At 36.8% G+C, this 26,267-nt stretch overlaps 1 protein-coding gene and 1 non-coding gene across 2 annotated transcripts in view; both read left to right on the plus strand.

Moving 5' to 3' along the window:
• The window catches only part of PEX7 (peroxisomal biogenesis factor 7), a 110,436-nt gene that overhangs the window by 47,637 nt on the left and 36,532 nt on the right, over nucleotides 1-26,267 (plus strand). Inside the window, exon 9 of the mRNA XM_049788026.1 lies at nucleotides 22,577-22,676. Within this exon, the coding sequence (XP_049643983.1) occupies nucleotides 22,577-22,676 (100 nt within the window). The remainder of the gene's footprint in view (nucleotides 1-22,576; nucleotides 22,677-26,267) is intronic.
• On the plus strand, nucleotides 14,854-15,015 carry LOC126031872 (U1 spliceosomal RNA). Its single transcript, XR_007503684.1, has one exon. It is a non-coding gene; the product is annotated as a U1 spliceosomal RNA (small nuclear RNA).

Raw genomic sequence — 26,267 nt, forward strand, 5'->3', positions numbered from 1 at the left:
CCTTACCTCTAGCGCCACCTCGCCGGCCCCTAGGAATATATATCTTAAGATACATTTTTATAAAGGTATTAAGCTAACATAGGCAATATAGGCCTCCCAATTAGGTCTTCTGAGATATTTTTGTGGGGAGCGAAAGCCAGTGTACTTTTTTGTATCGCAAAATAGAGTTTAAGATATGATTTGTGGCATTTCAGAGTCTTATAATGTCCTTCAGCTGGAGGTTTTGCTGCAGCTGAATCTGGTATCATGCAACCGTCCACGATTTGAAGAGGTGAGAGGGGTCACAAGCTTGAGTCAGGAGGCTTATTGGTTGTGGTTTCTTGCCGAGACACAAGATGAGGCATCAAGAGGGTGTTGTTCATTGAGGAGCTGGATGGTGGTCTGTTGGGAAGGAGGTCGGTCTTGGTGCCTAACTAGTTAAAAACTGAGGGTAAACAGGGTTAAATAAGGGGGAGATAACAAATCTAGTTTGGGATATGGGGTGGGGTAGAAAGGTCTCTGGGTGTGGAAAGGCAATATAGAAGAAGGGCTCTATACATGGTACAGATAAAATGTTTAAGGCTAAGGCTCCGTAGTCAGAGAGGACAATTGTATAGAAAGTAACATTTACTTAGACATTGACTTCAGAGATCTATTTGAGTGCTATCCTCCATACATAGGATATTCCATTTTCTTATCTATAAATAGTCAAAAATTAGAATATTTTTGGACTATGATAACAAGGGTATATGTCGCGCGGGCGCAGACCCGCGCACTTTTGAAAAAGGTTGAGATAAATCTGCTTTGGCTAGCTGTCCAGCCCAGTGCCCACCACATACCAGTGCAAGGGCCCAACTCCTGGCGTGTGGCTTCTCCAGGCCCAGCTTTCGCCTCTGTAGCTTTCGAATGAATGGATAGGGGCGGAGTTTTGCTCCACCCCATCCCATCCCCCAAGGCCCAGGTTAGCAGGTCAGGCCATGAAGACCCTCTGGCGTCGGGGGAGTCTGGGCCCCTGGACTGACTGGCAGTCCGGGGGTTCTTTGGCTAGCTGTCCAGCCCAGTGCCCACCACATACCAGTGCAAGGGACCAACTCCTGGCGTATGGCTTCTCCAGGCCCAGCTCTCTCTCTCTCTCTCATCCTTATTGTTTTGTCTATATTTTTGAGCAAGTAAAACAACAAAATTTATTCAAAACCTAAGATGTCTATAAAAAGGAAATTCAGAAAGGAATTTTTCCCTTTTTTCTCTATTTTCCACCACATTTGGAATACTGTGCACACATCCTATATATAGTCACTTAATCAGATAATAGACATGTGTATTATTTCTTTTATAAAAGATAAAGTATTTTGAATATGCCTTTTAATTTTGTTCATGCCACTTATGCATAATGCTGCTAAAATGCTCCATAATGTGGATAGACTATAATTTATTTAACTTCATTTGATCCTTGTATAGAGCCAGAGAGATAGTATATCAGGTAAGGCCTTTCATGCAGCTAACCTGGATTTCCTATTCCCTGAACATCACTATGAGTGATCTGTGAGTTCAGAGCCAGGAGTTAGATCTGAGAACAAGCAGGTGTGACATAAAAAGCCACAACAAATAAATATCCTTGTATATCATTTGACTCCTTCAAAACTTAACCATTTAAATTTCCCCTGGGTATATATTTTAATGCCTGAAATCTTTGGTTCTTTTGAGTTGGCCCTCCAAATTTATAGTCTGATATATGGATTCAATCACTGACATTGCAGTTAGTTGAATTTGTGAATGTGGATCCCACATTTGTGAATGTGAATATGGAGAGCTAACTGGTACTTATTAGGAAAAAATAGACATATAAGTCCATTGGTCCTCTTCAAATCAGTGCTGTTCAAGGAGCAAGAGCATATATATTGGGGCCGGGCGGTGGCGCTAAAGGTAAGGTGACTGCCTTACCTGCGCTAGCCTAGGACGGACAGCGGTTCGATCCCCCGGCGTCCCATATGGTCCCCCAAGCCAGGAGCAACTTCTGAGCGCATAGCCAGGAGTAACCCCTGAGCGTCACCGGGTGTGGCCCAAAAACAAAAAACAAAAAACAAAAAAAAAAAAAAAAAAAAAAAAGAGCATATATATTTATCATGCTAAGAAAGTATCTTTAAATTTTTGATTTCTTGTGTGAGGAAAATAGAGAAAGAAAGCACACTTACTTAAAAACTTTGAATTTTGAATTATATGTTTATTTCAAATTCTCAAAGTATGTCAAAAATGCAGCTTTAATTGTACTAATGTCTAGCATGTTTCTCATTAATTGTGTGTAGTGACTTCTCAATGGAAGGGTCAGAAAAGGTTTATTTGGGGTGGATTTTACTCCATGTCATATGAGTTAAATTTATCCTCTGAGGAATTTAAAATCTTGTTGGATTGATTACATTTTTATTGTGTGAAAAAGTCATTTTAACAGCGAAAGGTTATAAAACATAAGACCAACAGTAACCCATTTAATTTTTACTTCTTCTACTTATCAAATTTAGATTCTAGCTTGCTAGTTTTTGATACAATCTCTTCAGATGTACGTTTTGATTACATTGACCATTTTTGTATTTGTTATGTTTTAAAATGTGCATTTAAAGATGATACTAAGTATGAAATGCTTTATATTTTTGGTTTGTCTTCATATATTATGTAAGAAAAATGTGTCTTTTAATTATGTACCTATGTTTCACTGAATGAATAATTAATTAGAAAACTGAAAACTAATATGTAACTAGCCTTAATGATTTAATGTAGTTTCTAGGCCAAATAAAAACTGTCAACTTTATGAAAAAAATATCAGAATATCCTTCAACAGATATATTCCATGTTTCTAAACATCACTCAAAATTGTACTAAATCTAAAATATTTAATAGTGGATTATTTCCTTTTTTTAAATAAATGTTATCACCATGGGTTTTATTTCATCTTACTTTCTGATAGGTTACTTGCTGTTTTTTTTTTGTTTTGTTTTGTTTTTTTGTGGGTTTTTTTGTTTGTTTATGGGCCACACCTGGTGGCACTCAGGGGTTACTCCTGGCTCTGTGCTCAGAAATCACTTCCGGCAGGCTTGGGGGACCATATGGGATACCGGGGATTGAACCCTGATCTGTCTCAGGTCAATTGCGTGCAAGGCAAATGCCCTACTGCCGTATTATCACTCTGGCCCATTAGGTATCTTTCTTTCCTGCCAAGTCATATCTGCCAATGCATAAGCATAATTTGAATTCTGAGTACTCTTTTATTGGGTTCATACCAATTAAATAATTACACACTCAGAAATCAATAAACCAAAGTTGTATTTCAGCCAAAGAAAAAGTAAAAGTTGCTTTTTTCTTTATTAATAATAATAGTATTTCCCCCCATGAGCTGCCAAATACTCATGTATTTAAAACTATAACTTATAAACTGATAAAACTAAAATAATTGGTTTAGCTTTAAATACAGTAATACTTTTCCGTTTAATGATTTCTTTTTGTTTTCTGGGATAGGGGCTTGGCTATGCTTGCTGTGGCTTGGGAGTCCATATAGGGTGCTGAGGATTGAACCTGGATTGGCCACATGCAAGGCAAGCACCCTACTGCTATACTGTCTCTCCAGCTCTGATAATAGCTTTATTAACAGTTTGACCTTTAGAATAGTTTTTAATAGTGGTTTTAATAATAATAAATTATCCTTTTTCTAGACATACAGACTTGGGAGCAAGAAAAATTAGATGTGAATTTTAATTCCAAAGTTTTCAAATTATATTCATTCCCTGCTGTGACTCTCTTAGCCTGTAATAATGAATGTCTCCAGTTTAACTTTTAAACTACTTTACCATTATAAAATGGTACAATTGTATTCTGCTTTAAAATTCTGCATGTTTGTAGAATGTGTTATCATTTAGCCATTGCAAAGATAGTTTGGAATATTTTTCTTAGAAAATAATCAAATTGCAAACTAAAGGAAGTAGAAACACAGTTATGGGAGCATTGAGCATGTCAGTGTGACAGATATTGGGAGACGTGGTAAATGATGGGGTACCAGAAGATACATGTTCAATGGGCCAGTTGTGGAACGGTGCATTCTAATAACACAGAACCATGGCCTGTAGAGCCCCAAACTGCCTGACCAATTAATTCACACAAGGTTGTTGAAAATAAAACAGGTTCAGGAAAACTTCCATCACAAGATATATACCAGAAGGCAAAGATAATAGCAGGCAGGCAGACTAGCCGTGGAACTGAAACCACTAAAGGCTCCTCCCTGTGACCCGAGGTCTTTATTGGGAAAAGAAAGCCCATCCCCATGGTGGAGAACAGGCTAGGTCAGGAGCCAATTCAGAGGCACTTTCAGTTCATGAATAACAAGTACCAGCAAAGAAGAATGATCCTGAAAAAAATAAACTGGTTACTTCATCAGTGGGTATTGCCCCACCCCTAAAATAAGCTTTCGGATGCCAGAACAATAGTACAGCAGGTAGAACTTTGCTTTGCACACAGATAACCCAGGTTCAATCCCTCAGATCCACATAGTGGTCCCTTGAGCACCACTAGGAATAGTTCCTGAGCTCAGAGCCAAGAATAAACCCTGAATACATGTGATTGCAGGCTAGATAATGCTTTACATGCATGATTCTTGGCACTATATGATCAACTAGTACTGGGAATAGCCCCTGAGTCTCAGCAACTGCCAAGTCTAGCCAAATTGTGTAAGAACTTTCACAGGGACCATAAATACAGCTCAATTGTAAAGTGTGTGCTTCCTAAGTATGAGACCCTAGATTTGATTCCTTAGCACCAAAAAACAAAAGAAACTTCACTATGCATTTTACATTTATAGCTGTTTTGTTCTTCTTCTGTGTGTAATTTGCTTATTTGTATAGTTCATAGACTTGTTTTTTCAGTCACGAAAATTATGTGACCTAAATACAGCAAATGCAAGGCGGTCCGCATAGTGCCTTGCCTGCCCATAGCAAGCCCTCAAGAAATTAGTTTATTTCTTTTTCATTTATAATTATTCCTAAGTCTTGTGCTGTCTCATTATAAATATATGCTTTTATACCTCTGATCAAAATTACTAAAAACAGTGACTAGGAAGACATTCCTGTTGTTATTTTTTTTTAAATAATATCTTTATTTAAACCCAGTTTTTTGGCAGTTTTTTCTGAGGGTGGGGCTTGGGTCATAACTGGCAGTGCTCGAAGATCTTCCTGATCAGTGCTCAGTGGTCACTTCTAGTGCTTGGGGGAATGTGTATTGAATGTGGATTGAGCTAAGCCTAGCGGCATGCAAGGTAAATGCTGTAATCTCTGTACTATCTCTGTGGCTCCACAGTTTATTTTTAAATAGTATTTTAGGTGTACATATGTAGAAAGAGGAAAATAAGAAAAATATATTAGCATTTAGTTATTGAATCTCAATAAGGGGTTTATGGAAATCCACTACATTATTTGAATTTTTCTGTGGGTCGCTATTTTTCAAAATAAAAATACTTCTGTAAGTCTGATCTGCTTATGAAAATCCAGAATACAGAAAAATTCTTTATTCTAACAAATGCTACTGTTTAATTATAAAATGAGATAGATTCATTGACCTGAATTTTTTTTGTTAATCGGTTTGTAGTAAACTTAGAATCTTAGAATCTAAGAAAGCAGATACAGAAATACCTTTTATCTCTGTCGCCTTTATTTGGGTTGGATTTGCCTTTACTTAGTGTCTTAACTCTGGTATGGTTGATGGGCTTTTTTGATCCTTATGTTTATTAGCACAGAGATTTCCACAGGCAGATACTTCTCTTTCTTCCCCTTCCCCATAAAAAAGGTCAGCCAAAGTAAACAGATAGTATAGTTGAATATGTACTCTGTCTCGAAAGCCTTTCATTTCAACTTTACCTAGTCCCCCTGACCCACAAAAAGGTCAGTCAAAACAAATAGATGAGAAATGTGACTGTATGTGAACTCATGCGGTTTCAAATGATCGTTTTACATCCTCTTTTAAAGATAGTTCTTTAAATTTCTTGACAATTCTTTATCAAATCCCCAAGAAAATATCTGACTAATGATAGACCATTGTCAGATTTGCAGAATTTACAGAATTTATTGTTAAATTCTTCAAATGATCAGACTTTCTTAATGTTCTGTGTCTCTTTGATATCTCAGATAAAATGTCTTTGTAACTCTATCACATTTTATACTTTGTGGTAAAGGTTCTGCAAACTTTGCCACTGATATACTAGGAAAGCTCTCAATATGATATTTGGGTTGATTTTTATTTGATTTATTGATTGTTTTGATTTATAGACTGTTCAGGTTTCTATTATGGTTTGTCTCATACAGACAAGGCTTTCTTGCTATCTCAAGTGCAAATTGTGTCACCGTTTTGATTATCTGCTATATATGATTACTTGCAATGGTTTCCTTTCTAAGAACAAGAATGTATGTTTGTATTTATTTATTTAATTAATTTTTATTTTGACCGAAGTGGATTACAAATCTTTCACAGTAATATTTGAGGTACATAGTGACATTGAATCAGGGTTGTCCTTCCTCCACCCCTGTTCCCAGCATGCATCCCGTATCCCCCTCCTTTGACCCCAGGTTGCTAGTATAAGTGGTCCTTTCTGTGTCTAGCTTGTTGTAGATTGGGTTTCATTTCTGTTGTCATTGACTTTGGTTTTGGTGTTTAAATATGATCAATTTTTATTTCTTTTTTTTTTTTTTTTTTGTGGTTTTTGGGTCACTCCCGGCAGTGCTCAGGGGTTATTCCTGGCTCCAGGCTCAGTAATTGCTCCTGGCAGGCACGGGGGACCATATGGGGCGCCGGGATTTGAACCGATGACCTCCTGCATGAAAGGTAAACGCCTTACCTCCATGCTATCTCTCCGGCCCCTCAATTTTTATTTCTACTCAATGTTCATACACCTGTTTGGTCTTGGTGCCCTCCATTATTTCCCCCTCAATTTGTGAGGCAGAACAAGATGGTTCAAGTTATGTGGTTCTGTTTGGAGGGAAGAAAAAAGAAAGGAAAAAAAAGGAGGGGTAAAAACCAAACAAGAAAGGAACAGGAGGAGTCGTTCTAGAGACTATAAATATCAATTTAAGAGAAGAAAGGGAAAAAGGAAGAAAAACATAAAAACCATACCAAAAAATCAAACAAAAGAACCCTAAAAGCTCCACAGCAATAAAGAAAACAACCAAACAATAACCACGGTCCTGAAATAAAAACAAAGCACACAAAAAAAGAAAAAAAACAATAACAACAATAACAAAATAATTAATTTGTACCTGATTCCAGGATGATAGCTCACTACTTTGTCCCTAGCACATAGGAATTGGATTATAAGTTAAATAAATTTGGTGCTGAATATAAAGTACAGTGAGCACACTGCTTGCCTTGCAATGTCCAACCTGGCTTCAGTCCCCAGTATCACATATGTGCCCCTGAACCCTTTCAGGATTAAACCTGAATTTGTCTCAACTAACAAACCCCAAAACGAAATGTTTTGAAATGTAATTGATTTTAAATTATATTGAAAATTATTATGCTTTTAGATCACTAAGGTTAAAAAAATCTTGGAAAAAATACATTTTAGCAATCCTTAGGAAAAAAATTGATGGGAAGCATCACTTTCCTGAATTGTAAATTGTACTATAAAGTAATAGTCATTAAAACAGCTTGGTATTAGAATAAAGACAGACCCTGAGATCAATAGAACAGACTTGAGTATTCATAGAATTTTCCCCATACATACAAATCACCAAATTTGTCTTCCCTCCACCCCCTCTTACCTTCCTACAATCCATTTCCCTCACACTCACTCCCCAGGCTGCTAGAATAAGTGATCCCCTCTGTGTCTAGCTTACTACTAGTGATCATATTATCTGTTTGGTCCTGGTACCCTCCCTTGTTTCCCCCTCTATTTGAGAGGTGGAGCTAGATAGTTCAAGTTATGTGGTTTTGTTTGAAGGAAAGAAAAGCAATAGAATAGGGTAAAAAATCAAATAGCTGAAAATGGGCAGAGTCCTTCTAAAGGCTTTCAACCTCAGTTTGAGAAAGGACAGGAAAAAGGTAATTGAAACACCTCAACAATACAGAAAGAAATATCAAATAAAATATCCAGTGAGCACTACAGCAATAAAGACAAGCACCACACAATAGTCTCGGCCCTGAAATCAAACCATGCCAGAGTGCAAAAAGAAAGAGAAAGAGAAAATAAAATAAAATAAAATAAAATAAAATTGGAGACATCAACTTCAATAATCTACACCAAAACAAAGAAGTCAGAAAAAATATACGTATAAGTGGATAAAAGGATTATTTTGTGCTTTTTCTTTTTCTTCCCCTGCATAGGCACAATAACTATTGGGGTCATTATAGAGGGAATTCCCTTGGCCTAGGAGATACAGGGTTTCTCCACCCTGAAGTATACTGTCATGGGATTAACTATAGACTCCTTGCATGTTCCTTTACTCTCCCATCGGAAAAACATTTTTTAAGGAGAAAACTTGACTGCTTTTTTATGTTTAAGCCAGTATTAATGAGATTGAAAATATTCTACTTAATCAATTTGGAGTTGTTATAATTTGTATTCTGTTCACTAAATTGATAGATTTTTGTGTGTTTTTTTATAAACAATTATATCATGCTATTTGCTGAGCTTCATATAACTAATAGTTAAAATAATTATTTGTATATATGAAAAATAACTTCCTAGTTTCTTGATATGTTGGTTTTACAAATATATCCCTGGAGATATCCCATTTGTCTTATTTAAATCAGCAATTTCTTGCATAATTATTGTTATACTAGAAAGATCTTTTGATGAAGTGAAGTGTAATTTTTCAAGTTAAATGCCAGGTAAAAAATAAAAAATATTTCCTACAAAGTGAAACAACATACATTAATTAGAAAGAACCTTGTAAGACCTTTTGATTTTAAGTATCTTGATGTATAACTACAGAACATTTTCCGAATTATTTAGTACTAAACATTTTTTTAAGAATCAGTTCAGATTCATGTCTAATTTATAACTTAATACAAGCACATGAAGAAATACTTCTAAAAGGAGGGAGGAATGTTAAGCCTTAGCTTAATGCAGTATAAGTCACTGCTTTGAACTTTGAATTGTGCTGATTAGTTCCAAAGATAATTTATGGATCTTGTTAGTTAATTTACATTATAATTTTTTAAATTCCATTCTCATGTCAATAAAACAAAGTGGATTTTGTTCTATGTATTTATGTTTTATATGTGGAAATTGCTTTTCTTTATCTTGTCTAGTAGAGTCAGAAAGCAATGTTCAGAATAAAATAACTGATATCTATGAGGATATTAGTTCGAAATAGAGAGTGAACTCAGGAGAAGTAGCTAAAAGAATTTAAAGTGATTGCCTCTAAGATGAAGGGCTGCGGATTTATGACAAGAAGCCACTGTTCTTTTTTTTTTATAAGCCTCATAGAGTCAGTGGATACTAACCTGTGACCTTATATTTTTAAGAATACAGTTCTGGAGTGGGAAATCATGATGTTTTCCTTTCTTTGTTATATGCACACTTAGTATACCTTTGTGTTTAGATCAACTGAGAACCACCCGCAGTGGTTAGAAGTTTACTTGATCTAAGAACGCAGGGATAAATAATTTATTCTTGAGATCTATCTTGAATCCCTAAACTAAAATGTGCAATATTAAATTTTTGTGTGGTTCTTTTGGGGCCAGACCTAGTGGTACTGAGGGCTTACTTCTAGTTTTAAGCTAAGGGATTACTCATAGTAGGGTTTAGGATACTGTATGGGGTTCTCGGGCTCAAACTCTGGTTGGCTGCATGCAAGGAAAAGAGCCTTTTTCATTTGTACTGTATAGGATACTGTATGGGGTTCTCGGGCTCAAACTCTGGTTAGCTGCATGCAAGGAAAAGAGCCTTTTTCGTTTGTACTATATCTTCTTTTTTTTCTTTATTTAAACATCTTGATTACATATATGATTGTGATTAGGTTTCGGTCATGTAAAGAACACCCCATCACCAGTGCAACATTTCCACCACCAATGTCCCAAATCTCCCTCCATCCCAACCCATCCCCACCTGTACTCCAGACAGGCTTTCCAGTTCCCTCATTCATTCACATGATTATGGTAGTTCTCAGTATAGTTATTTCTATACTGCACTCACCACTCTTTGTGGTGAGCTTCATGAAGTGAGCTGGAAGTTCCAGACCTCCTCTCATTGTCTCTGAGGATTGTTGCAAAAATGACTTTTATTTTTCTTAAAACCCATAGATGAGTGAGACTATTCTGAGTCTCTCCCTCTCCCTCTGACTTATTTCACTTAGCATGATAGATTCCATGTACATCCACATATAGGAAAATTTCATGACTTCATCTCTCCTGAAGGCTGCATAATATTCCATTGTGTATATGTACAACAGTTTCTTTAGCCATTCATCTGTTGAAGGGCATCTTGGTTGTTTCCAGAGCCTGGCTATTGTGAATTGTGCTGCAATAAATATAGGCGTGAGGAAGGGGTTTTTGTATTGTATTCTTGTGTTCTTAGGGTATATCCCTAGGAGTGGAATAGCTGGGTCGAATGGGAGCTCAATTTCCAGATTTTGAAGGAATCTCCATATCGCTTTCCATAGAGATTGGAGACTAGACGGCATTCCCACCAGCAGAGGATATATTTCCTTTCTCTCCACATCCCTGCCAGCACTGATTGTTCTTTGTGATGTGTGCCAATCTCTGTGGTGTGAGGTAGTATCTCATCTTTGTTTTCTTCTCCCCATTTATTGATGGGATTAGATGTTTTTTTCTTGTAAAGTTCTGTCAGTGCCCTGTATATTTTGGATATTAGCCCCTTATCTGATGGGTGTTGGCTGAATAGTTTCTCCCACTCGGTGGGTGACTCTTGTATCCTGGGCACTATTTCTTTTGAGGTGCAGAAGCTTCTCAGTTTAATGTATTCCCATCTGTTGATCTCTGCTTTTACTTGTTTGGAAAGTGCAGTTTCCTTCTTGAAGATGCCGTTAGTCTCAGTGTCATGGAGTGTTTTACTGACGTGGTGTTCTATATACCTTATGGTATCAGGTTTGATATCAAGGTCTTTAATCCATTTGGATTTTACCTTCGTACTTGATGTTAAATGGGGGGGGGGTCTATGTTCACTTTTTTGCAAGTGGCTAACCAGTTCTGCCAGCACCACTTGTTGAAGAGGCTTTCTTTGCTCCATTTAGGATTTCTTGCTCCTTTGTTAAAAAATAGGTAATTGTATGTCTGAGGGACAATGTCTGAGAACTCAAGCGTATTCCACTGATCTGAGGGTCTGTCTTTATTCCAATACTATGCTGTTTTGATAACTATTGCTTTGTAGTACAGTTTAAAGTTGGGGAAAATAATGCCTCCCATTTTCCCTTTCCCTAGGAGTGCTTTAGCTATTCGAGGGTATTTATTGTTCCAGGTGAACTTCATAAGTGTTTGATCCACTTCTTTGAAGAATGTCATGGATATTTTTAAGGGGATCGCATTAAACTGTAGAGTGCTTTGGGGAGTATTGCCATTTTAATGATGTTAATCCTGCCAATCCATGAGCAGGGTATGTGTTTCCATTTCCGTGTATCCTGTCTTATTTCTTGGAGCAGGGCTTTATAGTTTTCTTTGTATAGGTCCTTCACGTCTTTGGTTAAGTTGACTCCAAGATATTTGAGTTTGTGTGGCACTGTTGTGAATGGGATTGCCTTCTTGACTTCCTTCTCTTCCCTATCATTATTGGTGTATAAAAAGGCCTTTGATTTCTGTGTGTTAATTTTGTAGCCTGTCACCTTGCTATATGAGTCTATTGTTTCTAGAAGCTTTTTGGTAGAGTCTTTGGGGTTTTCTAAGTAGAGTATCCTGTCGTCTGGAAACAATGAGAGCTTGACTTCTTCCTTTCCTATCTGGATTCCCTTGACATCTTTTTCTTGCCTGATCGCTATAGCAAGAACTTCCAGTACTATGTTGAAGAGGAGTGGTGAGAGCAGACAGCCTTGTCTTGTACCAGAATTTAGAGGAAAGGCTTTTAGTTTTTCTCCATTGAGGATAATATTTGCCATTGGCTTGTGGTAGATGGCTTCAACTAGATTGAGAAAGGTTCCTTCCATTCCCATCTTGCTGAGAGTTTTGATCAAGAATGGGTGTTGGACCTTATCACATGCTTTCTCTGCGTCTATTGATATGATCATGTGATTTTTATTTTTCTTCTTGTTGATATTGTGTATGATGTTGATAGATTTATGGATGTTAAACCATCCTTGCATTCCCGGGATGAAACCTAGTTAGTCGTAGTGTATGATCTTCTTGATGATGCATTGGATCCTGTTTGCCAGGATTTTGTTGAAAATCTTTCATTAGCATTCATCAGGAATATTGGTCTGTAATGTTCTTTTTTGGCAGCTTCTCTGTCTGGTTTTGGTATCAAGGTGATGTTAGCTTCATAAAAGCATTTGGGAGTGTTCCCATTTTTCAATTTCATGGAAGAGCCTGGCTTGGATTGGTAGTAGCTCCTCTTGAAAGATTTGAAAAAAATTCATTAGGAAATCCACCTGGGCCTGGGCTATTCTTTTTGGGCAGATGTTTGATTACAGTTTCAATTTCCTCAGTAGTGATGGGGGTGTTTAGATATGCTACATCCTTCTTACTTAAATGTGGAAGGTTATAAGTGTACAAAATTTTTCCATTTGTTCTAGGTTCTCATGTTTAGTAGCATAAAGTTTCTCAAAGTAGTCTCTGATGACCCTTTTTGTCTCTGCAATATCTGTCGTGATCTCCCCCTTTTCATTTCTAATACGGGTTATCAGATTTCTCTCTCTCTCTTTCTTTGTGAGTTTTGCCAGTGGTCTATCAATCTTGTTTATTTTTTCAAAGAACCAACTTCTGCTTTCGTTGATCTTTCAGATTGTTTTTTGGTTTCCCACTTCATTGAGTTCTGCTTTCAGTTTTGTTATTTCCTTCTGTCTCCCTATTTTTGGTTCCTTTTGTTGATCATTTTCTAATTTTTTGAGCTGCGTCATTAAGTTATTGAGTATGCCCCTTCTTCCTTCCTGATGTGTTCTTGTAGAGCTATAAATTTTCCTCTCAGGACTGCCTTTGCTGTGTCCCATAGATTCTGGCAGTTTGTGTCTTCATTATCATTTGTTTTCAGGAAAGTTTTGATTTCCTTTCTGATTTCATCTCAGACCCACTGGTTGTTCAGTAGCAGGGTGTCTAATTTCCAATTATTAAAGTTTTTTTTTCTGTGCAGCTTCGTAGTTCACATCTAATTTCAGAGCCTTGTGGTCAGCAAAGGTAGCCTGCAAGATTTCTATTCTTTTGATTTTATGGAGGTATGTTTTATGTGTCAGCATGTAGTCTATCCTGGAGAATGACCCATGTACATTGAAGAAGAAAGTGTATCCAGGTGTTTTGGGATAGAGTGTCCTATATATATCTACTAGTCCTCTTTCTTTCATTACTCTTTTCAGGGCTAGTATGTTTTTGTTGGGTTTCAGTCTGGTTGACCTATCAAGTGTTGATAGGGCCGTGTTGAGGTCTCCCACAATTATTGTGTTATTATTGATTTCTTCTTTCAGATTTGTCAGTAATTGTATTAGATAATTTGCTGGTCTCTCATTGGGTGCATATATGTTTAATAGTCTGATTTCTTCCTGTTGCACATATCCCTTGATTAGTACATAGTGTCCATCTTTGTCCCTTACCACTTTTCTGAGTATAAAGTTGGTGTCATCAGATATTAATATGGCCACCCCAGCTTTTTTGAGGGTGTTGTTTGCTTGGATGATTTTCCTCCAGCCTTTGATTTTGAGTCTATGTTTGTTCTGACTATTCAGATGTGTTTCTTGTAGGCAGCAGCAGGTTGGATTCATCTTTTTGACCCATTTTGCCACTCTGTGTCTTTTAATTGGTGAATTTAGTCCATTGACATTGAGGGATGCCCCTTTAGCAGAGACAAACAAGTTTACTTCATATTACTTTTTACAATACGAAGGCAAATGGGATCATCAAAAACTAGATCAATACATGCCATTTGTGATAATTGTTATATCTCATAATGCTATCACTAAAATTATTGTCTGAAGATAATCAGACTGGTTGGTGTTAGTTGAACCTTCTGTGTTAATTGTTTTTGCCCACTGATCTTGGTGGTCTTTTATGTAACTTTCCTGTCAGATTTGCTGTGGTTCTACTAGGTTAACAGTGGTATGTTGAAATTTGTGGCTGTGCCTTCAAGTAGTTTTGAAGCTGGAATGATTTGGTGGCTTGTAGGCTTAACTTATTAAATTATAGAGCTTAACTTATTCAGCTGTAGAGCTGGGCTTTTTCTATGCCGAGGATATTGAATGTGAAGCTCCCATGAAAGCTCTAACGTTTTCTGCCCGGACTTGTCTGGGAAGATTCAGTGGCATCATTTTCTTTGAGATTAGTTGTCAAGTCTAGAATTTGTTTTGTTGTTGTTGTTGTTGTTTTTGGGCCACACCTGGCAGCACTCAGAGGTTATTCCTGGCTCTGAGCTCAGAAATTGCCTGTGGCAGGTTTGGGGGATCATATGGAATGCTGGGGATTGAATCTGGGTCCATCCCGGTTTTGGCCACAGTGGTCTACCCACTGTGTTATTGCTCTGACTCAATTCTAGAATTGTTAATCGAATTAACAGTTTATATATTATATAGTTATACTATAACTATGTAGTATATCATAGTTTCTGGATACTGTAATTGAATCATTTGAAAGTCATTTTTTCACATACTTTAGAATTAATCATGTATTCTTCACTAATATACAATTAGTTTGTTGGGGGGGGCACACCTGGTGGCACTCAGGGGTTACTCCTAGCTCTGTGCTCAGAAGTCGCTTGTACTTACCTGGCAGGGGAGATAACATGATCACGAAGGTGCTTTTCCCAGGGTGAGGCTTATCCATTGTACTCTGGATGTGCTGACCCCTGTGATATTCCCAAATGTGGTAAAGTCGACTGCATAATTTGTGGTAGTGGGGGACTGCATTCACGGTCTCCCAAGGAAAGATTTAACACACACACACACACACACACACAAACACACAAACACACACGTTTAGCCTGTTGAATGGCAACAATGCATCATGAGATCAGTATCCTGCTACAATTTTATGATGTGTGTAACACAGGTTTTAATAGTTAAAATTTTTTATATCTGCATAATTATTATTTACAGTGGTTCTAAAAATGAGATGTAGAGTAATATAGTAAAAATTTTTTTAAACTTTAAAGTGGCTTAAAATGTAGATATTTGTACATATGTGTTTATATAGATACATGCATTTAGGGAAGAAAAGCATTAAAGAACAATAGTTGCAAAGAAAAACCCTACTAAAGCATACATATTACTTATCTAAAACATTTAATTATTTTTTTAAATTCGTAGGTTTTTTTTCTTTTTTTTTGGTTCTTTGGGCCACACCCGGTGACGCTCAGGGGTTACTACTGGCTATGCGCTCAGAAATTGCTCCTGGCTTGGGGGACCATATGGGACTTTGGGGATTGAACTGAGGTCTGTCCTGGGTTAGCTGTGTGCAAGGCAAGCACCCTACTGCTGTGCTACTGCTCCGGCCCCAATATTTTACTTTTCAATCCCATCTAAATGCTATTCAAATGATAAAAAATTAGTAAGGCCACTATTTCATATTTTCTACATAGTAGAACAAGAAGTTGGCAGTGTGTGAGATTAGAGTGACAGCTAACTCAGGAAGAGACAACAAGGTGAATGAGAGAATAGAGTCTCCAGCCTATATAGGAGGGCTGGAGAAATAGGTAGCTCACTGGGCTAGAGAGAGAAGAAAATTTCTAAAATCCTTGCTACAGGAGTGCAGGTTTATTTAATTTCCTCATGTGTTATGAAGTTGGATTTGAATATATGTTAAGACACTAACAGCAGCTTGGTTTGGACTTTCTATGTAGTTTGAAGAGACTATGGAGCCAGTTTTAGATTGAAGTCGAACGTTCAGGATATTAAAATTACCTGAAGAGATCCAGAGCTTGCTCATTCAGGCTAGAGAAAAAGTGTATGTTTGTGTCTTTCAGTATAAACATTGCGATGGGTAGGTAACAATAAAGCCTGTGTCTTGGGTTGCTTTTACTAGCTATATGAACACGGACTCAGACCAAATTCCTATCTCTGAAATGAAAGTAATTATACCTTTGTATCTGCCCTGAAAAGTTTTTGTGCCATCTCTCTGAGGCTCGATTAGGTAATAAAGTAAGGAAGTAAATTTTGGATTGCCTTTTCTTTATTTTACAAAATGAGAGCTAACACTGGTCCTGTTCTTTTGTTTGTTTTTGTTTTTTTGTTTTGTTTTTTGGGTCACACCCGGCAGCACTCAGGGGTTCCTCCTAGCTTTATGCTCAGAAATTGTCCTGGCAGACAAAATGGGACCATATGGGATGCTGGGATTCGAACCACCATCCTTCTATATGCAAGGCAAACACCTTACCTCCATGCTATCTCTCGGCCCCCTGGTCCTGTTCTTTGTCTTTTTATTTATCTAAATTTTTTTTTGGTTTTTGGGCCACACCCAGCAGTGCTCAGTGGTCACTCCTGGCTGTCTGCTCACAAATAGCTCCTGGCAGGCACGGGGGACCATATGGGACACTGGGATTCGAACCAACCACCTTTGGTCCTGGATCGGCTGCTTGCAAGGCAAACACCGCTGTTCTATCTCTCCGGGCCTATTTTTTTAATTTTTTGTTTTGTTTTGTGGGTCACACCCAAAACTCAGAGTAATCCTGGCTTTCCACTCAGGAATCACTGCTGGTGGGTTAGGAGACTGTATGGGATGTCAAGGACTAAACCTGAATTGACCACATAGAAGGCAAGATTCCTACCTGCTCTACTCCAGCTATTCTTTGTTTTTTTAACTATAGGGAAAAAAAATCAACCTTTTATACCTAATCTTTGGAATTAAGTTATATGAAATATTTTCATATTATATATAAATTAAATAAAATTACTTTTCCTAGAAAATCTTTTTATATCAGTTGCTCCTAATATATTTGTCTTGCCCCAAAGTAGTGCTTCCATTAGTAGAGTTATTTAATATTTATAAAATCTTACTACCTAGTGGTTTTCAAAGTGTGATATTGGATCAGCAATGTAAGTATCCCTTGGAAGCACATTTCTATAGCATTTTCTCAAGCAGATACTCCAGAATAGCATTTTTAAGGCAGGGGTGTGAGTGAGGTATATGGCCCTTACATGTCTCTCTGAATAGTCCAAAGAGGCCACAGATGAAAACTGCATAAAGGGGGAGGCCACAGCAGGAAACTAGGGGCAGGGTATGCATTGGAAGAAAGCAGGGCTTGGGATGGGCCACAACTGAGAGTCAGGAAAAGGTCAAGAAATACTGTTCTAGACCTAGTTTGCTTTTAACAAGCTCTTGAGGTAATTATACAAAATTAAGATTGACAACTGCCCTTTGAGACTTCAATTGATAGGTAAGGTCTTCCCTGCACTCCCATCGCTACCCCAAGGCTAGTGGTTCGTAATTTTGTCCACATAGTACAGTCTTATCTAGAGGATGTTTGCTACTATTCCTCTTTTATGCCCCCTCCCTTTACATACATCTTTTTCAGTGTCCTTGTGTTAGGCTAGACCAGTGCTTCTCAATTATTTTCTGTCATGCCCCTCTAGGAAGAAAAAAAACATTTTTCTCACCCCCCATGCAACTATAAATAGTATCTTTATTAAAAAAACTTTAACCTGCAAAACAAAAATATATAAAATAATTTGAGCTGATTTTTTAATCAGAGGTGATGTCTGGATGAATGTCTACAATGAGCATGTTTTGCAATGCATAGCTTTTTGAAGCAAGCTTTGAAGCAGGACACAGTGACTCTCAGCTCCAGAGACATACAGAGACATAAACATGGGGCTTAGATTGTTATGACAGTGTTTGCCGAGATCAATCATGCCCCCCTTTATGCACCCCTGGGGGTGCGCCCCACTATTTAAGAAGCACTGGGCTAGACCTACAGAGTCCCAGAGTCTCAGAGATAGATAAAGAATAGAGTTTATTAGAGCTCAGTGCCAGCCTTTGTCACATGCTAATTATATTATTAGTAAGCTTACTTGACTTTTTTTTCTTTCATTTATGACTGAAACATTCTTTGGGTGTGTCCCTATGACAGACAATTTTATTCACTCAAGAAAAACAACTAAGCTGAATTTCTGAATTTCAGATTAGAGTATATATAAAAATGAAGATAGATCTTTAAATAAAATTTATGGGGCTGTTATAAGTGTTCTCTTAGTTTATAGAAAAGTAGGAACTCAGTTCTTTTTCCACATTTTTTTGTGAATTTAAGAATAATATAAAATAGGAGAAAATCAAATTAAAAAATTAAAAGCAAATCTGAGTAAGTCTGCTTTTGAACCCTTTACTATTGTCAGGGATTTTTGTCCTTATTTTTCAACAGGTAGGAGAAAATTCCCAATTCTTACATGACCTACAAGACCTCTGTCATCTGAGTTTCTCTTTCCTTTGCTTGTCCCTAGCCTGCTGTGCCAGCAGAGCAAGCAACTTGCTGACAAGAGGAAAATTTGTCACCACACCAGACTAACTCCATAACATTGCTATTTCAACTCAGTATCATGTCCTTATAATACCCTCCTTTGTAGTCTTTTGGGGTACTTGTCTATTCTAAGTACATTTATGGACTTTGTGATTGTTTCAAAGAAATATGGGCTGCAGCAGGACTTCTTTTTTCTTCCTTCTGTTTCTCAGCACTGTACCTACTGTTGGTAGGACTCATAAATTATTGAACTGCTTAAATGAAAAGAAAAGAAGCTGTTGTCATGTTATTTGCTTAGCACTTTAGAGAAAAATTAAGAATACATAACTTTTATAAAATACAGGGGCGCCTCCCACCCTGAACATTTGTCATGGGGACTTGACTTAGACCTCATGTGATCAGACATCGACCATCCGACTCCAAACCCCAGATCCCAACCTTAGAACTGGCAGTTTCCTGTACCAATGCCAGGAATCAAACTCCCCCTGGAGGAGTCTCTAATACCACTTTGGCACCAACTTGCACCAGGGCAGGTTCATATGTCATCCTGACAATAAGGAAATAGCAACAACTTGATCTAAGGGCAAGTTGCCCTACTTTATCACCTAATGGTGAGATGAAAGCAGGAGACATTCATTCCATCTTTTGATCTGTGCAAAAATCAAGATCACTAATTACAGAAGACTGATTACAACAACCATGACTGAGCAGAACTTTTCCTGAGACTATAAAGAAAGATCCTAGAATTTGTGCAAAAACCAAGATCTTCAGAGGACTGACTTTGACAACTATAACTGAGCAGAACATTTCCTGGCACCATAAAATGACCTTGGGGTTTGACAGTGAACATGTCTGGAGCCTTCAAGGGTAGAGAAACCCTGTATCTCTTTGACCAAGGAGTTTCCTTTCTAATTTTCCCAATACTTACTGTGCCTATGCAAAAAAAAAAAAACAAGACCAAAAAATGCAAAACAACAACAACAACAAAACCTTGCCACACCAGCCCCCTCACTTCTTTTTTTTTCCTTTATCTTTCTTTTTCCCCCCTTTTAAAAATTTTATATGTATAGCTTCTCGATTGGAGCTTTTATTTTTTTTTTAAACAGAACCATAGAACATGAATCATCTTGTTCTACCTTATATTTCTATGTCTTCCTACAAATTGAGAAAATAAAATGGATGGTACCATGGGCAAGCAGTCTCATGAATACTGATTAGAAATAAAAAATGATCAGAACTAAATACCTAACCCAAAGTCAATGACAAAAGAATCAAGAGACCCAAACTACAAGCTATACACAAAAGGGACCTCTTATACTAACGTTCCATTGGGCTATGGGTGGAGTATGGGATCCATACTGGGAACTCTGCTGGAGTGAGGTCAACACTGGTGGTGGGTATTGCCCACATTTATTGTTACTCTGTACCTTAAATATAACTGTGAAAGACTTGTAATTCATATTGCTCTCAATAAAAATAATTTTTTAAAAAAGAACTAAGAACTAATTTGGTAGAACTAAGCCCTATATATATATATATATATATATATATATATATATATATATATATATGGGGCTCATATATATATATATATATGGGGCTCATATATATATATTCCCTCATATATAATATGAGGGAATTATAATGGTGGATTTGATTAAAATTAAAATTCAAGGATTAGAGAGAGTACATCAGATAAGGCACTTGCTTGCATGTGGCTGAATTGGATCTATCACCAGCATATGTGGTCCCCTCCTACCAGGTATAATCGCTGAGTACAGCTCCAAAACAAAAACAAAAATTAGATTAAAAAATCAAATTTAAATTGAGGTACATGGAAGGCACCAGTATATTCTTCATCGTTTTCTCTTAAGACAAAGAATTATGGACACCTAAGTTGTGAAGAGAAAAGAAAAAGGAATCACATTGAATATTATTTCAAATCTTCTGCTAAATTCTTTTGTTGGATAAATTTCAAAAGTGTTACAAAATAGCAAATTATAATAAAAATCATTTCAGTTTATCTTTAAAGTAGTTTTAATGTTTTATTTAATACAGGGCTGCATACTTGCTTTATCAGGACTCTGGAGGCAAAAAAATGCAAAGGGAATCAACTAAGACATTGTACTATAATAAATTTTTCCTCCACTTCTAATTTAAGTGAAAAATATCTTTCAATTCTATAATATTTTTAATCATTGGAGCCTTGATATAATATATTTACTTCCTATGAGAGCTTAAATAGTCAGTGATTTCATCAACAAAGAGACAAAAGGGCACCAAGTAATACATACTGGCCAAAGTATTTACTCAAAAACAATGTCTCTTATTTGGCTTAATGATTGTAGCCTGCCTTCTCCATAAAAAATGGAACCCGTTTGATGGTCCTCAGTAAATAGAACTTATGAGGTCCTAAGTCCAAAATATCTTAAAGGCATATTGTATGCACTCCCTTTATTGCAAATACATATACAATTTTAATAGAATTTGTTTACCAGTCTCATTGCAGTTTCAAACTTACTTTCTTTACCTTTAACTCATCTGTTAAATGATAAAATTAAAATGATTTTTCTTTAGTTTTGCTTATTTTATACTGAAGCAGTTGATTTCTAAAATGGCTTTGAAATCATTCAATAGAATTTTAAGTGTCTGTTCTCATTGGCGTTAATAATTACTTTTACAACATTTAAATATTTAAAACCATTTTGATATTTGGGGGAACATAATGGGCACATAAAATAACTGATTGTTGTTCCAAATAACAAAAAACCAATGAATAACTGTAATAGGAACAAAATTATATAATTACATATTTACTTTTGCTTAAACAAACATTATCAAGATCTAGAAAATTAGATTTTAGTACAGCTCACTGTCTCTAGACCCAAAGGAAAGAAATATGCAAAGACAATGGAGGTCACTATTATGATTTCTGAGGAAAAATGCAGCCTTGTTTCCTCATCTGTTTGAACAGGCAAATTATCAGGAGTAAAATCACTCCTTCAGTGTTTTGTAGATATCAGTAACCTGATAAATGAGCTTTATATTCATTGGTTTTCTGATGCCCATACAGTGGATTATCCATAGCAACAGTCCTTTTCAAACTTAATAGGACCAACCCTGTGTTTATTAGGGAAATAATACCTCCAGGTTAAATGAACAGTGACTGTTGGTTCAATGTATTTACTCCCTTTCAAACAGAGCTACTAAACCTTCAGTGTATGCCACTGAATTATTAGAAAAGATGAATTGCGGTGTGGCTTTGTGACTGTGCCATTTTTATGGCGCATGTAGAGTATAAAATGGTGATCAGATAAGTTTTAGAGATAAAGTACTGTTTTGTATTTCGAAACTGGGATTAAATTATTCTCTACATAGCAAAAATCAGAGATATATTATGGTAAATATTACGACTTCAAGTAGGTAAAAGATAAGTAGAATACTTAGTAATTGCCCCCAGGAAAACATATTTCAGTTTCTTTCAAGTCTAGAAATTACACTGATATAAAATCTGTAATGAAAGCTATGCTTTAGTAAAAAGATAGTTTCAGAATTAGGAATTTTCATAAGAAAGCAGGTTCTTTTTGAAGAATGTGAGTTATTGAAATGTAAATTAAATCCCAAATCTTTTCATGTTAGTCATTGAGAAATGAAGTTGTAATTAAAATCACAAAATGTTAGAGTTCATGTAATTCAGTATCCTTATTTATAGTCATGAATGCCTTTATAAATTGCAAAAAAAATCAGTCACTCCCATTTCACATATTCTTATGCAATATCTACACATATACTGGTATTTACCTAAAACTTTTTATGTGTCCATCCATTTAAATAGAAATATATAATTTTTATAAAGGCAGATTAATTGAGAATTCCACTTAGTTTTCTTAAGTGAATGGAATGCTTTTTAAGAAATTTAGTGTGGATTGGTTGAACCTACTTTGGTAAAAATCTTTACAATGTTAAAGTCTTATTTTTTGTTTGAAAATTTTCTTGTAGTTTTGGTATTTATTATTCTGTTTACATTTACAGATTCTGGAACTTTTCAAAACCTGACCCTCTTCTTGAAACAGTGGAGCATCATACAGAGTTCACTTGTGGCTTAGATCTAAGTCTTCAGAGCCCTACTCAGGTAATGCATGTGATCTCTTAATGTTTTGGTTGTGTGTACTTTTTAACCATATAATTCACAAGTAGCTCTTTATGTTGCTTTTATGAACAAAATTGCTACTTTAGGGAAAAAATACTTAGCCTGATCTCTTTTGCTATATAAAACAAGTATCTGAGTATTAAAAATACTAGGGAAGAAGTATCCAGAAACCTAGCTAGAAGTTGACTCCTATGAGGAGAAAAAACTTTTCCCCCAAAATATTATGCCTGCCATGTTGAAGGTTTCTAGTGCTGAGAGGACAGAAAGTATTGCTTGAATCAAGAGCACTTGGTCCTATAGATTCAGCTGCCCTTTTTGTAGCTAAGATGTTAAGCAGATTGGGTGTTACCTCTCAGGATTGTCATCCTCAACCCCATAACTTTGTGTCAAAAGAGAGACTTCAGATGGGGAACAGTGTAGAGGAGAAAAGTTAGTATTTAAATGGGAAAGAAATTATATTTCCTTCTTTTTTTTCTTTTGAAGACATGAGAGTCAACATTTATGGTTCTAAATATTCTTCAGTCTTTTGTTTTGTTTTTGGACCAGACCCTGCTGTAACTCAAGATTCACCCATGACTGTGAATTGTTTGGAAAGGCTCTTTGAGAAAGTGAAAATTGAGCTGAATACTAAATAACTAGGGGCTAGCACAGTGGGTAGGGTTTTGCCTTGGATGCAGCAGACCCATGTTCTATTCCCATCATCCCATGTAGTCCCATGAGCCTGCCAGGAATGATTTCTGAGTGCAGAGCCAGGAGCAACCCAAGTGCCGCTATATGTGACCCCCACAAAAAAAACCACACAAATAAAAAAAAATGTAATTAGGGGCCAAAGAGATAGGACAGCAATAGGGCATTTGCCCTGAATGCAGCCAATCCAGGATGGATGGTGGTTAGAACCTGGCATCCCATATGGTTCTCTGAGCTCAGAGCCAGGAGTGACCCCTGAGCGCCACTAGTTGTGTCCCAACCCCCCCCCCCCCAATCTAACTAATTAAATGGAGTCAACTACCCAAATCTGAAGATTGGTTTGCTTTTTTTAAGGGGTAATAACAAATGTTTAACTTCTGAAAATGGTAGTGATTTTGGATATGATTAAGGAACAGAAAGGCTAGTGTGTTTCAAGTCTGGTGAGAGAAGAAAGGAAAGATAGGAAATAAATGGGCCCAAATTGTATGGGGCCCTGGTTTTATTTTTTTATTTTAATTATATTTAGATGTCATTAATTTTTTTGTTTTGTTTTGTTTTGTTTGTTTTTTTTTGTTTTTGTTTTTGGGCCACACCCGGCATTGCTCAGGGGTTACTCCTGGCTGTCTGCTCAGAAATAGCTTCTGGCAGGCACGGGGGTCCATATGGGACACCGGGATTTGAACCAACAACCTTTGGTCCTGGATCGGCTGCTTGCAAGGCAAATGCCGCTGTGCTATCTCTCCGGGCCCAGATGTCATTAATTTATGTTTTTCATTCTTCCTTATGTGAGAGAATAGACCCTAGGGCTTGGTACATGGGCAGGTGATTGTCTTTTGAAATAGCACATCAAAAGACAATAAGGAGACTTAATATCAAAGAAAGTTAGCTATATAATAATTTAGAATATATTAGATTCAATCATGTGAAATTCTCAGAAATCATATAGTTCAATCTAACATTTTGGAGATAGTGATACTAGGATTTATTAGAAATGGAATATGAAAGAAACAGAAAAATCAATGATGTTTCAAGGATATTTTTCAGAAAAGAAGATAGGTGTTGGTTAATGGTCTGAAATAGGGGAAGGGGAGGTATTTGGAGATAATAGTCAAGTTATATTTGAAATGTTTCCTGTTAGACATTCAAATGGGAATATTGCAGAGGGCTAGAGCTTTTGCCTTGTATACTTGAGGCTTTAAGTTTTATCCCTGGTACCACCATGTGGATCTTCAAGCCCTGTTGGTGGTATCCCGTCAGTCCTTCCCAGCTGGAAAATGCAAGCCCAGCCAAAGTTCAACCAAGAGAAGCTGTTTTCAGAACCTCCTGCACCTAGGTTATCTCCAAAAAATTAACTTCGTTTTAGGCTAATCTCTTGACCCTATTTGCATATTCTGGTTAAATTGTGCCTGTGTATCTGTATAGATCTTTTTGTTTTCCTTTATGCCCCGCTGCAAACAAAAAATATTGTATCCAACTTTAGTAGTTTAATATTAGATTGCACAATTTCTGGGAAATGCATAATGTTGTTAGAGTTTTAAATGTTCTCAGCTATCCTAGTGAATGCTTCCCAATTGCTATGATGATTTTTTTAATAATTTTTATTGAGACTAATGTGAGTTACAAGTCTTTCACAGTTGTTTTTCACATAGTGACAGTGAATTCGGGCCATTTCCACCACCAGTGTTGACCTCCCTTCACCATAATTCCCAACATGCGTCCCATACCTCTACCTTTATCCCTCTGGACTTCTGGTGTAACAGATTGCTTTTGTGTATAGCTTGTATGTAGTTTGGGTCTCTTGATTCTATTGTTGACTTTAAGTTGTGCATTTATGTTTGACCATTCATTATTTCCACTCAAGGCTTGAGCTGGGGATCCCTCTGGAGCTGAATCCGGTAGCAAGTAACAGTCCACATTGTGGGGAGGTGGAAGAAAAAGGGCCACATAGAATGAGACAGCAGGAGCAGTGGCTGCAGCTTCTTGATCCATTAGCTGTGTGTACCAAAGTAGATGTAGTTCACAGACAAAAGTACCTATCACACGCTAATCAAGCCTAGGTGTGTCTTTACATCTCAAAAGAGTCGTGAATAGGAAAGAGAAAGCTAGGGCAAAGTCTGTGAATATGGTAGGTTTGATCATTGTAAGATGGAAGAGGGAAGTAGGTTGTTAATTTCAGGAAAAAGAAGCTAATTTACCAACTGTCCAAATAAGCAAAAGCCCAATAGATATTAAATGAATAGATAAAAGAAAATCCCCAGGGGACAACTAAGATACATGATATATTATTGGTAATTTAATGTATTATTATCAATAGAAAGAGCCAAAGTAAAAATATTGATAAATAAGGATCTGTCTTAGTAGGAACAGGACACTTTAGCCTGACAAACTAAACATATTCTAAATTTTGGGGATTTTTTTTTGTTTGGTTGGTTTTTGGGTCATACCTGGTGGTGCTCAGGGTTACACCTGGCTATGTGCTCAGAAATTGCTCCTGGCTTAGGGGGACCATATGGGATACTGGGGGATTGAACTGCAGTCCATCCTAGGTTAGCTGCGTGGAAGGCAAACACCTTACCGCTGTGCCATTGCTCCGGCCCCTAAATTTTGGGGCTTTTAATAATAGTTTGTAATTCTTGAGGTAATGCTAATCTGTAGTTGTATTTTCACTATTGCCAAAGTTCATTCACAAAACCAACAAGTTTAGCGGAAGGACGGTGGTTCGAATACCAGCATCTCATATGGTCCCCTGAGTCTGCCAGGAGCGATTTCTGAGCATAGAGCCAGGAGTAACCCCTGAGCGCTGCCAGATGTGACTCAAAAAACAAAAAACAAAAAAAATGTGGACAAGGCCAACAAGTTTAATAAATAAATTCCACTTTCAAAAAA

This window comes from Suncus etruscus, chromosome 15 (assembly GCF_024139225.1).
Source record: "Suncus etruscus isolate mSunEtr1 chromosome 15, mSunEtr1.pri.cur, whole genome shotgun sequence".
Taxonomy (NCBI): domain Eukaryota; kingdom Metazoa; phylum Chordata; class Mammalia; order Eulipotyphla; family Soricidae; genus Suncus; species Suncus etruscus.